A 16593-nucleotide genomic window follows, 5' to 3' on the forward strand; every position below is an offset into this window, starting at 1 on the left:
TTGTAGTTCTTTTGTCCACATCCTACACGTGGTCTCCTGCTGAAAGCAGAGGGCGCTTCACTCCCCTCTTTCTACTTTCCGGGCATTGTTCCCCCCCCCCCCCCCCCCCCCCGCCCCCCCCCCCCCCCCCCCCCCCCCCCCCCCGGTAGATCTGAGTTAATTGGACCCCCCCATCTCTGTCTGGTGTCTCAGCGCTACCGCCCGGCCGTGCAGTGAATCAGGGGCCAGCTGGGGCGCGCGCGGGGCTGCCAAAGTGTCTGGAAGGAGTCAGGAGGCGGCGTGCGAGGGGGGAAGTTTTGCAAACTCTGCGCCATGGGGCGCCTGGGGCTGGGGAGCGGGAGCGGGTCGGCGCCGGAGAGCGGAGCTGCCAATGAATCCCAGCGGCTGGAGGTGGAGAAGATGAGTCGCTTGAGTCGGGCTGTGCCTTGCAAAGGTCAAGAAGGGGATGTGGAGGATCCTCAGTTTATCCGACAGGCTCTGTGGCGCAATGGATAGCGCATTGGACTTCTAGCTCGATGACAGATGGAGTCATTCAAAGGTTGTGGGTTCGAGTCCCACCAGAGTCGTATTTTGCGGCCCCCCAGGTAATCACTGGCAAACCTGGCTGCTGGAGAGTAATAGTGCGGAAAAAGTTGGTTGGTGAATCGGTTCGTTTTTGAAGGATGTCAGTTTCAAACTCGTGCGCTTCGCTGTGGCATTTTTAAAACTCAGTTCGGTACTTGGAAGTTTGGTGTTATGAAACCGATGTATTTTTGAAGGATGTTACGGGGTCATTTATGAAGCGTTACCTCTAAATGTGTTTTAATTTTGGCCAATGTTATTTTCAAACTCCCCGGCTTTGTGGTGAAGTGTTTTTAGCTGGTTAGTTATGCAGTTCTTTTAAAATTGGTTCTTTTTTAGGAAGCTATTTAAAACACACACAACGTGATTAAATAGGGGAACATAAAAATTACTCTGATATTTTTCCTCCAAAGGCTGTTTGTTTTTGTTTGTTTGTTTGATGTTATTTCAAGGGCAAGATTTGTTAGAGGAAGAAAGGGTTAGGAGTAAAAAATATCGGTTTTTAACCCTTCTGAAACTATCCTTTGTTTAAATCAGTTTATTTGCAGGATGGTTTTTAAGGCCCAGGTCCTGCAAACACTTAAGCATGTGGGTAACTTTAGTCAAAAGAGTAGCCCCGCCCTCACACCTAAATGACAAAGTTATTCACCTGCTAAAGGTCCAGCCCTACATCTATATCAACTGCTGAGCCGGCATAGAGCCTACTAACAATGAATTGCAGAACTGAGTGCAGGATCAGGGACTAAAATGTTATTTTAGTGGCAGATGTGGGGGTTGCATAGTCATACTTTCATCTGTCCCTGACATTTCTCCATACTCAGAGGAGACTAAGGGTTTGATTTCAAACCCATTGAAGAAAATAAGAGTCTTTCCACTGAGTTTACTGGACTTTGGATCCAGTCCCTAGATCCCTTTGAGTCTAATTTTAAGCTATTCCATGGCTGAACATTCATTTTAATCAAGGATACGTTTTTTTTTTTTTTTACCCTACAAGGGTTTCTGAAGCCAGAAACACTTTCTGCTCATCCACAACACCACTAAATAAAATAAAACCCAATACCTCGGACTGAGATGTAGCAACTTTGAGCCAAGACACAATATTTCTAACATATCGATGGCCAAGTTATGAATCCCTGAAAAGACCAACCTACAGAGCAATAATAATGTAAAAAACCTAGGACGGCTCTACCAAAAGTTCACCCAGTTCATCAGGGAGCCGCGCAAATACACAAGAGCAGCAGCCTCATTAATGTCAGTATTGAGCTAACTCCCTGTCTAGGAATCTGCCCTTATTGTCAGTTGTGAACCTTTTGAATGATGGGAGGAATACTTCAGGACATCTCTATTTTCCCTGACTTTATTGGCACGCATTGGTCTTAAAGGGTCTGTGTCCATTTTCCTTCCAGCCAAGGAGTGATTTTTCTATCCTTCATTATAATGGGCAAGTCACTTCACGGACCCCTGCCTCAGTTTCCCCATCTGTAAAATGAGAATAATGATACTGACCTCCTTTGTAAAGTGTTTTGTGATCTACTGATGAAAAGTGCTATATAAAAGTTAGGTATTAATTATTATTATTATTATTATAGAGGCACTAACACACTTCCTGTTAAAGTTGTATTGAAAAATGCATGTAAAGTGTGGACTATGGGTCTGATCCAATTTCTATTAAACTCAAATGAAAGACTCTTATCAATCACAACAGAAGCTGGATCAGGCCTTTATTTTAATGGATGTATATGAAAAACATTCAATATTTCCTTCCCAAACTCATCCCACTTACTGATGGGCCCCAGGTTAAGTTTTGTGAAAGTTGTGGTGCAGCTGTAAATGTGAAATTTAATATTATGATTTAACTTTTATATTGCAGTAGCACCTAAAGACCAAACAGCTCAGGGTCTTATGGTGCTCGGTGCTGTACAAACACGGTAAATATCAGCCCCTGTCCCAAAGAGCTTACAATCTATCAGACGCCTTCCTGAAAGTCAGCACAAGTTTTATAGCAATTCTTTGTGTTCTTCTAGATTACTACTGTAAACATTCAGACACCTCAAAAAGGTAACCCATTGATAGAGACAGCCCTTGGGCCAAATTCTCTTTTCACTTACACCAGTTTTACACTGTAGCTTATCTGGGGCGTCTCCTGATTTACACCAAGGAGAAACCTGATTCTACATGTACTTTGATTACAAGTGAGTTTATTGAACTGTCATTTATGAAAGATGCAGTGGTTATGTCATAACATTTAAGAAAGAACCTTAAGCTCAGGATTTACTAGTCTCTTTTTTGTTATCAATGAATGGAGTTCAGAAACATACCCCTAACTCCATGTTAACCCAGTTTTGTTTGTTTGTTTAGATGAGATAATAGATATACACACTCTGCATGTAGGGTCGTGAGATTCATGGAGAGCTATGTGATAAATGGACTTCCCACATGTCTCTTAACAGGTGCCAAGCGGATCAGAGGGCTCTCACCTTAGAGCTTATGGTCTAGGGCAGTTTGTATTGGTGACCCCTTTCACCCAGCAAACCAACGAGTCCGACCCCCACTTATAAATTAAAAACACTATTTTTTTGTAATTTAACACTATTATAAATGCTGGTGGCAAAGCTGGGTTTGGGGGGGGTGCAGGTTGACAGCGTGTGACCCCCCATGTAATAACCTTGTGACCCCCAGTTTGAGAACCCCTGGTCTGGGGCCACAAGATTATATATCAGCTGAGACCCGGATTGGGGCCTGGCCATTAGAACTGGAGCATTGTGTGAGGGGACTTCACAGAAGCAGGGACGGGACTTGGCCTTTCCACTGATTTGGGAAGTGGCTCCAGTGTGACATTTGACACAGTTTTAGAAGTGGGTGAAACTGCAAAGGGAGGGGTCAGGGGAAGGAGGGTGAAGAGTGGAGGAAGAGGAGAGGCAGGGCTGGAGTTATGGAGACCTCTGTAGATGGAGATGACACTTCCCCCACAGGCCCTGTGGGAAGGTAAGCAGGCAGGCAGGATATCTCATCCATCAGCACCTGGCCAGACTCCCCTCCAGTCTAGCTCCCCCTGCCCCAATGACTGTTTAAAGTGCATTCCCTCCCCCTCACACAGCTCCCCAAGCAGGATGGGAGAGTCGCACTCCCTGCTTAGCCTGTCCTTGCACAGCCATTCTCGGCTCTGGGCCATCTTCTCATCCCCGTGTTCTAACTTCCTCTGCAGCATAGAATCACCAGCCCCCCTGCTGGGTCCTGGCATGAGGACAGAAGTGGGGAGGGTGAGAGGCTGGGCACAGTTGGAAGTTCCTAACCAGCTGGAGGCAGGGCTAGGCCAAGCTCTCTCCAGGTAAGTATTGTCTTCCTGTGCCCCTTCCGACCCCTCCAGCCTTGGTGAGAAACACCTGAGCACGAGTCTGCTCCTGGGGACAGCCCAGTTTCCAAATGGAAAACAGAGACGCAGTCAGTGCCATGATTGACGTAGCAGGCAGGCTCGGGCAGCGCTGTGGGAAAGGGGGATGCATTTTGCAGGGGCAGAGATGAGAGGAGGTTGCAATACACAAGAGGGAGCATGAAGAGACCAGATTGTGGCCTCAGAAGGGACAAGTGCCAGCTGCTGGTGTTTACTAGCCTCCCCAGACTGCTGGAGGGAGTTCCACGTCTGCCTGGCTCTCACCACTGCAGCAAAGACCGTGAGACTGTGAGCAAGACCTCACAGCCGCCTGCAGTGGCTTCCAGACACCATTCACAGAACAGGAAGCCTTAGACCACAGCGCACTGGCCCTCGGTGCAGAAGATGCACCTACCCCAGTGCTCTGAGAACATGTGGGGAGGCAGACGCTGTGCTGGGCCCATCGCTGGAGGGACACGTCCAATGTTTTTGGAAGCTCTTTGCATCCCATTGTGGAAAGCCAAAATGCTGCCTGCAGGGTGTGGGCTCTGTGAGGAGGGAGTGTGGTCTAATGGGTAGGGCATGGGGCTAGAAAACTGGACTCCCAGGTTCAAGACCCAGCTCTGCCTCTAATTCACTGGGGGACCTTAGCAGTCACTTGTCCTCTTTGTCACCCAGTTACCCCACCTGTAAAGCCGGGGATGATAATATCTGTCTCTCAGGGGGTTGTGAAGATTAAACTGATGTTTGCAAAGGCACCCTGCACTCCATAGGCACTGTGTCCCGCCCCGCCTGTGGCTATGTACTACAAACACAGGGAGAACCAGCAACTGCCTGTGAACACTGGCTGCAAAGAGCTGATCCTGGACCAAACTCCAGGTTATCAGCAGCCTGCAGTGTGTATGTTGGCGACAAGGTCTGGCTCCCAATTGCACCAATGCGGCCCTTTCAGAGAGCAGGTAATTCTGCCACCACAACCACTGTGGAAGATGCAAGTACACAGCCTGCTTTGTGTCTGCATTCCACTTGGGAGGCATGCTGCACATACACACTGGTGATCTGTTTCCGGCTGCAGCAAACGTACAAAGAACAGACTCCTCCGAAGGATGAGGTTACACATCAGATCGTCTGATCTGTGTGTTGGGGGTAGACAAAGCTGCAAATGTCACCAGGGATTTTATTCATGAAAAAGGAACGTCAGCCTCAAAACGCCACATTAAAATACATCCTGCTTTGGTGCGTCCCAGCCCAGCACTGAGAACTATTCAATCTGGGCTTTGTTATTTGCCTTATAAGTGTGGAACCCAACTTAGTTACACTGCACAGAAATCAGTTTATAAACACTGACCCAGCACAAACAGCGTGTGCAAACTCAGCATTCCACTCCCTGTGGGATTCATCACCTCATTCTCCCTCCCTCCATTCTGCAGCTATACAGCCTCGTGCGCTGGAGCACACTGAGTGCTATTTTGCTATTGAAAACAAAGCCAAGATCATGTGGAATTAGTGGGGACTGAAATCTTCTCTCCTCGGAGCAGGTAGAGCCTGGACAGAGTCAGTTAAGTGCTTCCCCCTGGCAAGCCGGTCACTGTGCCTCTATTGTAAACAGGAAGGGACCCAGTTGGGGACGAGAGGGGAGCTCAGGCCCCGTGGCCCATTCAATCCTTGGCCTGGCTGCTGAGACAGTCAGCGAGGGGGATGCCGGTGGTGGATTTTGTTTATTTTAAATGGTATGCAGCAATTGACACACTGACACACGTGCCCTCCCAACTCAGTGGGGTTTGGTTTTGCTGTGACTGACCGACAGCCGAACTGCTTCCCAGCTGCCAAAGCGGGTATGCGATCGATCGATTAGGCTGTACCAGAGACACAAAATACATTCCTACAGCCTCCATCAGTGCAAGTCAGTACAGCTGGGGGCAGAGCACTCGTGCTGATCAGCTGTCATTTTGTCATAGGCAATGAGTCTGTCCCGGTGCTGTTTTGTAAAACAACTGGTTTAACTGGGGTAGAATTCCAGCTCCCAAGGGGGGTAGGTATTCACCTAGGGAATATTATAGCAACCAGAAGCCAAAAGTTACTAGATAGTTTCAGTGTTACTTTAACCCAGCTCACCTTCCCATCTTCCCCACTCCAGTATACAGGGATAACTGAATGCAGACCACGGGGCCCTACCATGGGGTCTTGTGAAGACACACAGCGCATGGAGACTCCATGTCCCAGCCTCTGCTAGGATCTAGCTGGTACACTGCATGGTGGGACTTATCTCCATGGGCCATATCTCTACGCTGAGGACTAAGACAGCCACCAGGTTCAAATTCACCTTAGGGGTGTGAAAGTGCAACTTCACTGACATCAACAGAGCTGCAGCCGCTTACAACAGCAATGAATCTGGCCCTGGGTGCAGCCCTTACATTCCTGGCAAGTTGGCAACCCAGCATCTCATTTGGGCAGACTGGTGCCCTCAACCGCTGTAGGAGAATTCCCAGGAGACTCAAACCTGCAAAGGGTTTATTCATTGCTTCTCATGTACGGTGCCCAGTGAGGATCCATCCTGCGGGTGTGAAGCCCACTCTGCCCGCCCGCCCCCCAGACTTTTACACACAAATAGCAGGGGGATGTAAGATTCCAATCTCCTCCCTCAGGGACTCCACTGTCTGCTCCCAGCGGTTCTCGTAGTAGAAATTCAGGACGCAGCTGGCATTGCGGCCGCTCTGAACAGCCCAAGGAATAAGCTCTGTGGTCAGGATCTGCAACTTCCTGCAATGAAGGTGTGGAAATGGTTTTACTTTCTTCCCTGGGAACACAATCCACTAGCCAAACACAATACCACTGTACACAGCAGCACACAATACTACTACACACTCTACAGCCCCTTTCAGCTGAGGGCCTTAAAGCACTTTAGCAGCACTAATTGATTTAGTCTCATAACCACCCCCATGAGCAGGTCAATCTCATTCTCCCTGTTTAATTTATGAAGCAGTTACGGTCCAGAGAGGGGAAGTGCCTTACCCACGGTCACACAGTGAGCCAGGACAAGACCCTCATCTCCCGACTGTCTCACGCTTGAACCACAAAACGATGCTGCTTCCCAGAAGCCAATCTGTGGGGTGCCTAGAAACAGCCCTGGGAAGAATCTGAGGTCTCTGGGCTCAGCGGTACCGTTGCTGTGATCCATTCGCTGAGTATGTAATGACGCATTACACTTCCATAGCACAGAGACCGGCAAATCTTATTATCCCATTTCACAGCGGGGGAGATGGACAGCCAGAGAAGTGAAGTGCTGAAGGACACACTGCGAAGTCAGAGGTGGACACGGGAATGGATCCCACGAGGCCTCACTCTTAGTCCTTTGCTTTAACTACTAGATAAGATGGTGCTTTCTGTTGCCTGAAGACATTTCACTGGGTAGTGTTGGTAGGAACAGTGGTTCCAGACTGGAAGCCATATTAGGATTCATGGCATAAATCAGACCTAGACAAGCAGGGTAATTCCCTTTAGGGATGTTGACAGGTGCCATGAGAGCTTTAATATTCTTGGGTGGGATAATCTCCTTCAACACCAGGTCATCTTTGCCTATGAACACCTATGAAACGCGAGTCCCCCTTTCCACTGGGAAGACCCCCTCACTTGCAGACAGGTCCCCTCTGTCATGCCCATCTGCTGCCATTTTATTTGGGATCTTGAAGACACATAATGGGAGAGAAAACCTCTCAATCGGACTTTCAAACTAGGCACAGGCTCTACAGAAGCCTGCAGGCTGATCAACCTACCGGGCATTGAGACGAACCGGGCCAAACACCGCTCCCAGAATGCACATGGGCAGGCCAGTCTGAACAGCTTCAAACCACTTCACCACAACCTCCCCTGGAAGAAAGCCAGAGAAGACCCAGGAGAATGAGAGCTCCCTATCTAGACGCATGTCAAAACAGAGAAATGGAGTCATTTTATTTTTCACCCTCCTCGTCCTAGTGAATTATTGCCTCAAGTGCCTGTCTGGGCCGTCATTCAGAGTGTACTAAGATTGTACGTGTTTCCTCTGGGCTCTAGAAATAATCAGCTCCTAGCTTCCCAGGTAGGGTGACCAGATGTCCTGATATTATTGGCTTTGTCTTATATAGGCAATTATAACCCCTCCCTCCCCCCCGCCCGCCCCAAGTGACCCGATTTTTCACACTTGCTATCTGGTCACCCTATTTCTAGCTAAGAAGGGGGCTCCTCCTGCTGGCATTTGGTGATGGCATGGAGAGCCACCATCAATAGCTCAGAGCGCCGCTCTGGAGATGATGCAGGAATGACTGGGTTTGGCTCTGTGATGCCTGTGGAGATGCTCTGTAATAATTTAAGAATATCGTGTGTTGACCTGGTTATGGGGTTGTTTATCGTACAAATAGATTGGTTTAGTTAATGGGATGGAACGCTGGGAAGGAAAAAGAATGGCGCCAAAGTAAGCAACTTTCCAGCACTGGAGGGTTGTTAAGGGACAGTGGGTGAGGCTGTCTAGGGGCTACCAACCGGGGGGGGGGGAGAGGGGGTAAGCCATTAGGTAAGACAGAGGTGTGTGCAGACTGTTGGTTTACAATCCTTTTTCTTTAAATGCTTTGTTCCTATTGTTAAAGAATAGATTTAGAAGGCCCTCTGATCACTCTATTCACCATTGGTCACAGACTCCCACAGGGAAGTCCCACAGGTGTCTGATCCCTGTCAGACCTGCTCGACAAGAATGGGTGATCCACAAGGTGCTGTAGCCCAGAGCCTGATTGGGAGAATTGCAGATTTCCACCCTGGGACAGGTAAAGGCATGAGGCTGACATCTGAGGGGTGCCCTTAGAGCAGTGGTTCTCAACTTATTTATAATTGTGGGCCAATACGCCCAGAGACCCCTCCACAGAGTGGGGCCAGGAGCAGAACCTGGCGACCCTGGATTCCCGATCCTGTGGGGCCGGGCGGGCAGCCCCAACCCCGGATCCTGCTGGGCTGGCTAGGCAGCAGCCCCGACCCTGGATCCCTCCGTGCGGGCTGGGCAATCTTTAGCACACAGCTGGGTGCTAACTGGGCCGCATGCAGCCTGCAGGTTGAGAATCACTGCCTTAGAGAGACCAGAAAGGGGACAGAGGTGCAGCTGGCCCTGTAACCGTAACATGCACAATGGACCAGATTCTCAACTGGAGTCAACGGATTTGTAACCCCATTGGTTTCACTGGAGCAAGCCTGATTTATATCAGCTGAGAATCTGGCCGTACTTCTCTCTGTTTTCACTCTCTGACAGTTTGTGTCTAGTCAGTGTCACTGTTTTCCCTGTATAATCCCGTAGAAGCCCATTAGAATCAATAGAAAGGCTGCTACTGACTTCAGTGGATACTGGATCAAGTCCTTAGGTTAAACTGACTTGTTTGTGAGGATCTTGCACCCAGCATATGGGAAAAGGGAAGGGAAAACTTGACTGTAAAAGGAAGAGTGTCCTAGTCTCTGTTTGTCAGAGGGTGGAGATGGATGGCAGGAGAGATCACTTGATCATTACCTGTTAGGTTCACTCCCTCTGGGGCACCTGGCATTGGCCACTGTCGGCAGATAGGATACTGGGCTGGATGGACCTTAGGTCTGACCCAGTACGGCCGTTCTTATGCCAAAAACTGGTCAGGGAACTTGGGGGCTTGAAGTTACTATTCCAAGAGGCCCCCTCATATTCACTGTAAGCCCAGCGTAGTACGTATCTGGCCTGCTCGATGTTTTTCTGATCAATGTTTTTCCCTTTTTTTTTTTAAAAGCATGTTTCTACATGAAGAAAGCCTTCAAAATATGACCAGAGTGCAACCACTGCTCTGCTCTAATACCCCAGTCCATGGGCCATAATTAAACTACGCGATCTGGCCCCCTCCACAGAATGAGCATGACACTGCTGATGCAAATATTCTTGCTCTTTTCAGACAATGCTGCAAATGGGAGTTTTGCTCTTGACTTCAATGGGAGCAGAATCAGGACCTTAAGCTCTCTAGCCAACTTAACTTATTCTGAAGGCCCCTTTCTGAGGCACGGCAGAAGGCTGAGAGCACTCCAGGCCATGCGTTGGTGTGAGACATAAGCACCCTTTGAAGGTAATCAAATAAATAAGCATCCATACTGTAGACCTAACATTCGGGTTCTATACAACATTTAAAAAGTTCAACCTAAAAATTAAGGCTGTGATTTTCAAAGGTGTCTAAGGGACTTAGCTGCTCAAATCACACTATCGTAGGTATTACTGTATTGTCATCAGGCTGTTCGGGAACACTGAGTTACTTGCACAGGTTTGTTATTGTAGGGTTGCTCGGGAGCCCTGAGCTGCTGGCATTCAAGCATATTAGAATATTAATAATACCTAGCTCTTTTATAGCACTTTTCATTGGTAGATCTCAAAGCACTTTACAAAGATGGTTACGATCCCCATTTAACAGATGGGGAAACTGAGACACAGAGCGGTGGTGACTTGCCCAAGGTCACTCAGAAAGTTGATGGCGGAGCCAGGAACAAACCCCAGGTCTGCTGAATCCCAGTCCAGTGCTCTATTTAACAGCAAGATTTGCAGCTTGGTAAACTTCACAATGTGATGCCAAAAGATGGGGGTGGAAGGGTGGAGTAGGCCAAATGTCAGGCCTCCCAGCCTGTACCAGGCCTTCTTAAAATAAACCTCCAAACACAGAGAAGCCCAGGCTCCTGCAGGGTCCTAAAGCCTTGTTCAGCTAACGGCAGATCAGCAATTTCAGCCTGCCACTTGCTATTAAAAGCAGCAAAGAGTCCTATGGCACCTTATAGACTAACAGATGTATAGGAGCATGAGCTTTCGTGGGTGAATACCCACTTCTTCACGTGCATCCGAAGAAGTGGGTATGCACCCACAAAAGCTCATGCTCCTATAAGTCTGTTAGTCTATAAGGTGCCACAGGACTCTTTGCTGCTTTTACAGATCCAGACTAACACGGCTCCCCCCTTTTGATACTTGCTATTAAGTTTATTCAGAAGAACAGACAGAGCTGATTTGCGGATAAGAGCTCAACTAAAAGAACGTTTCTCCTCCCATCCCCTTCTCGTGATTCCAGCCCACACTTGCTCAAAGCTCGTTTTGGCTTACGAAACAATCCATTCATGCAGTCGTTCTCCTTGCACTGCAGGTTTCTTCATCGGCCCTTTAGGGCAGTGCCCACCCAACCTCTTCCTATTCAGCAACGCCAGTGACTCAGTGAGCATCTCTCATGTAGGTGAAGGGTGATTGTTCCTGGAGGCTGAGTTCTCTTTTTATCCACACCGCAGATGGAATGCTGACAGCAGCAAAGCAAACATGCCCCACGCTCTGCCCCATCAGTAGCCTCCAGCCCCGACCTGGAGGAGTTTAACCACCATGGCTCGTTCAGTCCTTGGCCTCTCTGATAGGCAGCCAACAAGGTGGCCAAGCTGCGGGGATGGGTTTTGTGATGTGGACATCTGGCCACTGGCAGCCTGGCTGAGACCTCCCCCAATTCATTTCACACAGCAGCATGCTAGACGGTAACGACTCTCGGTCACACCCAGTCTGGACTCACCAAGCATGTTGGTGGGCATGCCGAGGAGAGTGTGCATCAGGTCATGGACCTCACGGTACCGCTGGATCACATAGGCCAGCTCCTCGTCATCAACAAACTTGACCGGCATCCTGGTGTCCGGAGAAACCCGCTGCAAAATCAGAACATCCCACGTTCAGCCCCTGCTACCTGCCAGGAATTCATGTTTCATGATGATTCTTTAATAATAATAATCCCCAGCTCTTACATAGCACTGTTTATCAGGAGATTTTAAGGCATTCTGCAAAGGAGGTCAGAATCACTATCTCCACTGTATAGAAAAGGAAACTGAGGCACAGAGCAGTGACGTGACTTGCCCCAGATCACCCAGCAGGCCACTGGCAGAGCCAGGAACAGAACCCAGGTGTTCTGAATCCAAGTTTAGTGCTCTATCCACTAAGCCGATTTAATTTCACTGGAGGCTCTCTTTAGGCTCCCCTGTCTGCTTTCTCCCTTGCTGGTCTCCCAGATGGCTCAGACCCCCCTTCCATGCTCTTCTCACCAGATAGATCAGCTACCGCCATCCACAGCCCCCAAACGTCCTGCTGCCTCCCAAGGACTGCTAGGTCCCATACTCACATTGCTGTCCAAAAACCGGACATATTCTCGGCCAAACGTTCCATCCGGCAGCCCCCGGAGCCCAGTCACGTCCAGGGTGGAGAGCCGGATCCGAGGCCGCTCTCTGCAAATGAAAAACAGAGTGGCTGAGCCAACCCACAAAACACAGCAACTCCCCAGGGAAGCTGAGAAAACCAGGGCCAGCTGTCCACACAGCTGTATTGCTGGAATTCACGTCCTTGGCACAAGGGTTTTGCTGATGCCTTTCCCCACTGGCTCTTAAAGTCCTGCACAAACACTTGCTTGCCTATTATTTCACACCGGTGGGAATCGGGGCACAGAGAACTTAAAGGAGCCAGAGCAGCAGTAAAGCTGTTATCTCGCATTTCTACAGCACCACTCATCGCTGAAGATGCCAAATTCTCTATGCACAGCACCTCTGAAGTGCAGCCACCTCTAAGGCAACAGAGATAGGTATGTAGCACCGTGCACAACAGTGGTGGCGGGGAGGGGTAAACTTTGGCCAGAGGCTTCACAGCAAAAGTGGCACGGCCTCACGAAGCAAGCAGCACGTCAGTGGAGAGAAAAGTCTGTCCCAAATGCGGACTGAATGCCCCCTCCTGCTGAGCTGTTGGTGCTTCAACAGCTTCAGGACCTATCACAGAGCACAGCTGGGAACAAGACCCATAGACAGAAGGCACCTTTTTCCAGGATGTCTCTGATTTTCAGTGAAGAAATTTAACGGAGGGGCCAATTCAAAGCACTGAAAGGCCAATAACATACTAGTTTTGGTTCCGGGCTGAAACTCCCCATGTACACAGGCTAGACCTAGGCACTCTTAAGTCCTCCAGATAAGGATTAAGAGGAATTTAAGTTGTGTCTTGGACCAATTAACGAAAATTCCCAGAACTGAAATAAATAAATGTCCCCATCTTACCCCGCCTGTGCATCTGATGGTTGTTTCACTGCTTGGTTGACGCTAAGCTGTACTTCCTGTCACATGCCCTATTATTATTATTATTTAGTATTTCAATACAGTAGCGCCCAGAGGCTCCAATCAGGGTCAGGGCTGCAAGGTATCAGGCGCTCTACAAACACAGAGCAAAAGGCAGCCTCTGCCCCGAAGAATTTATAGTGTCATTAAGACAATACATGAGAAGTAGATGTAACGAGCAAACAGAAGATACAGAAAAGGGAGGACAAAGGAAACAGTAATAAGAATGTGCACTTGCATCGACCTCGTACCAGCTGGCAGTTTCCTGTAGGCATCACAGCAGAAGTGGGTCTTAAGGAGGGATCAGAAGGGGTAGGATTAGTGTCTTTCCAAACCAGTGTGGGGAGGGGGTTTCAAGTGTAGAGAGTGGCATGGAAGAAAGTAAAGAGGTTGTTGTGGGAGAAGCAGACAAATTGGTGATGGAGGCTGCAGTCGTTGGCGGGCTGATGCAATAAAATCCAGCAGCAGGCATGCGGGGTGGGAGTTGCTATCACCCTCATGAACTGCTGTGGTGGGAAGCTCACATACACGCAGTTTCCCACATCTGGAACGAGCGCGTTCACCACTAGCAGCAGCAGCAAAGCTGAAACCGAAGAGGAAGTAGGCAGGCCTGCACACCAAGTACGTTTACTGCTGTTCTTGCACTTGCCAAAAAGACCATTCTAAACATCAGCAGGGGAGCAGAAAATCTCTTGGGAATTAAACCATAATCATCCTGTCCCTGGAAGCACAATGATTCCAGAAGCCTCCTCTTGTAGACATGAGCCTGCACTACCTGCCCAGAAGCGTGCGGTATAGATACAATTGCTCCAGCCAGACAGCTGCCTCATAAGCTTGTCTCCTTCCCTGCCACAGGCCATGCAAGAGGGACAATAACGCACTGTAGGATCTGATAACCTTCAGGGTCAAGCCTCATTTTGTCCCGCAGGCGCCGCAGGGCTGAAGAGCCAGTTGTCTCACCCAGGACTGCCACCATATCTGAAAAAAGGGGGGGAAAGAGAGAGAATGGATGGGAAACTGATTGACAATAAAAGACAAACAGGCAAACAGCAATTCTGGTTAAGAATGAAAATCCTGAGGACACAAGACAGGGCTAATACATTTTAGGTACCTATGTGGCCCCCAGCACTGCAATATCTGAGCACCTCAAAGTCATTAATGCATTTACCTTCAAAGCACTCCTGCATGGTAGGATGTCCTATTATCCTCATTTCACACATGGAGAACTGAGGCCTAGAGAGACTATGTGACTTGCTGGAGGTTATTCAGGAAGTCTGTGGTGAAGCACCCTAACCACTAGACCATCCTCCAACCTCTGGGGTTTAAATTGCCATGCAACTAGTCACAAGTGCTACACAGAGAGGGCTCTGAAGGTCAGGAGTGTGGTGCGGTGGCAGAGCTATGTTTGGGGCCTGGGACTGGAACAGCAGAGAATATTGCAGACTGGGAATGAGGTTAGCAGAACCGGGAGGTTTGGAATAATAAGGGATGAGGCATGAGATGCTTTAGCAGAGATATGCAGGGGGATCTTTCTCACTAACTGTCTGCACTAACAGCTGTCTCTGCGTGCCAGTCTAGGTTTCTTAAACACAAATTCTTTCCTACAATGTAGAGATGGGGAAATAAAAGAATGCAAATCCCCAGGGAAACTCTCAACAGAAAGGTTTCAGAGTAGCAGCCGTGTTAGTCTGTATCCGCAAAAAGAAGAACAGGAGTACTTGTGGCACCTTAGAGACTAACAAATTTATTAGAGCATAAGCTTTCGTGGACTACAGCCCACTTCTTCGGATGCATATATGCATATATGCATCCGAAGAAGTGGGCTGTAGTCCACGAAAGCTTATGCATATATGCATCCGAAGAAGTGGGCTGTAGTCCACGAAAGCTTATGCTCTAATAAATTTGTTAGTCTCTAAGGTGCCACAAGTACTCCTGTTCTTCTTCTCAACAGAAACACAGATCTGGTTCCTGGGATGTGAGGGAAATACAGTCTATGTGAATGTGGAGACCACAGCTGGATAAAAGCTGCAAGATTCAGCTTACCATGCCGGTAGGGGTTGTAGAGAGCCATAAATGCCGAGCCAGCAGACAGCAGTACTTTCTGCAGAGGGCTGGTGGGGATGTGGCCTGGGTACAGCTGGTAATACCTCTCTTCGTCCACATGCTCCTCTGCAGTCACTGTCAGGTCAGTGTGGGGCAGCTGATCTCCGCTACCTGCAAAACATAGCCACACCAGGGCAGTGAGTTAACCGGAAAATACAGCTCTGTTCAAAGACTAAGACAGTGCATATCTGCCAATTTGGCTTCCTTTGTCCTTTTCCTGACACAGTCTGTATGCAAGGCCCCTTGGTGATCAGAGATAACGACAGATCACTGGTGTCTATAGTATCACCATGGCCCATGATTTGCAACAATACTCCATTATAAGCACATACGCTTGGGAGTTCTAGCTAGGTGGGAGCTGTGGCTAGGGTCTTACTGGCTTGAACAATAAAGCTACTGCATGATCACTGTTACTGTTTGGGTAACCTGGAATATACTTAATACACCTCTACCCCGATATAACGCGACCCGATATAACATGAATTCAGATATAACGCGGTAAAGCAGCGCTCCGGAGGGGGGGGTGGGCTGCGCACTCCGGCAGATCAAAGCAAGTTTGACATAACGCAGTTTCACCTATAATGCAGTAAGATTTTCTGGCTCCCGAGGACAGCGTTATATTGGCGTAGAGGTGTATAAGAGCAAAAAACAAGACACAGCAATAAAAACAGAAAGCCAGACTACCAGGGGTGCTTGAGGTGCAGTGGCAGAGTTTAGGGCAGGTGGGACAAAGTAGCACAGCAAAGGCAGTTACCAGGATTGTTGTGCATTTGTAAAACTGGGAGAAATAGGAAGTAGACATTGCGAATCAGGTCACAGGTGCACTGGCAGAGCTGTGGGGGAGTAGCCCTGGAACAGGGGAGGCTGGAATTCAGGACTCGGGGACGTGGCAGAGTAGGTGGGGTGCAGACAGGCCTGTCGTGGTAGGGGGTGCTGCAAAACCAGGTTTGAGGTGCACTGGCAGAGCCGGGAGGGGGCCCAGGGCAGGGATAGCAGGGGGCGCATCAGGTCTCATTTCCCTAAAACGGAGCCTGAGACGCTCCTCAGTCCCGCCCACACGGAGTCTCGCCTGCAGCCCCCCGCCTGCCGTCTCGGACCCACCAGGCCCCCGGCTCGGCGCAGCCACTTGCCTACGGAGGCGGCCGGCGAACCCAGGGCCAGGGGCCGCAGGCCGCGCAGCGAGCCCGGAGCCCGCCGCAGCCAGCCCCCCCTGCGCGCCCTGCCCAGCCAGCAGATCGGCAGCATCCGGTGAGCGGCGACTAGCCCGGAGCTCGGCCCCCCCCTCCGCGCTCCCCGGCCGCCAGGAAACCACGTGGGCCCCGACTCCGCCGCAGCCCCGGTGCATCATGGGCCGGGGGAGAGGGTGATCCAGCCCCGCGGGGTCCCTCTCCTGGCCCGGGCGGAGCTCGCGGGAAGCAAGTCACGCGGCGATC

At 49.6% G+C, this 16593-nt stretch overlaps 1 protein-coding gene and 1 non-coding gene across 3 annotated transcripts; one reads left to right on the forward strand and one right to left on the reverse strand.

Annotated features, from left to right (window-relative positions):
• The first annotated feature begins 473 nt into the window (after positions 1–473).
• On the forward strand, positions 474–566 carry TRNAR-UCU. The gene is made up of 2 exons: positions 474–510; positions 531–566. It is a non-coding gene; the product is annotated as a tRNA-Arg (tRNA).
• Positions 567–5091: 4525 nt separating this feature from the next.
• COQ4 (coenzyme Q4) lies at positions 5092–16529 on the reverse strand. Of its 2 annotated transcripts, none has more exons than XM_034751969.1 (7): positions 16262–16529; positions 15101–15271; positions 13939–14035; positions 12085–12187; positions 11488–11617; positions 7705–7798; positions 5092–6691 (listed from the first exon to the last, which is right to left on the reverse strand). In XM_034751969.1, exons 1-7 carry the CDS (start codon positions 16506–16508, stop codon positions 6529–6531), a joined length of 1005 nt encoding a protein of 334 aa, XP_034607860.1. In that variant the 5' UTR covers positions 16509–16529; the 3' UTR covers positions 5092–6528. The 2 variants fall into 2 exon arrangements, with proteins under 2 accessions (XP_034607860.1, XP_034607861.1); XM_034751970.1 differs by having other exon boundaries at positions 6529–6691; positions 16291–16496.
• Between the last annotated feature and the right edge of the window lie 64 nt (positions 16530–16593).

This window comes from Trachemys scripta, chromosome 17 (genome assembly GCF_013100865.1).
Source record: "Trachemys scripta elegans isolate TJP31775 chromosome 17, CAS_Tse_1.0, whole genome shotgun sequence".
Taxonomy (NCBI): Eukaryota; Metazoa; Chordata; order Testudines; family Emydidae; genus Trachemys; species Trachemys scripta.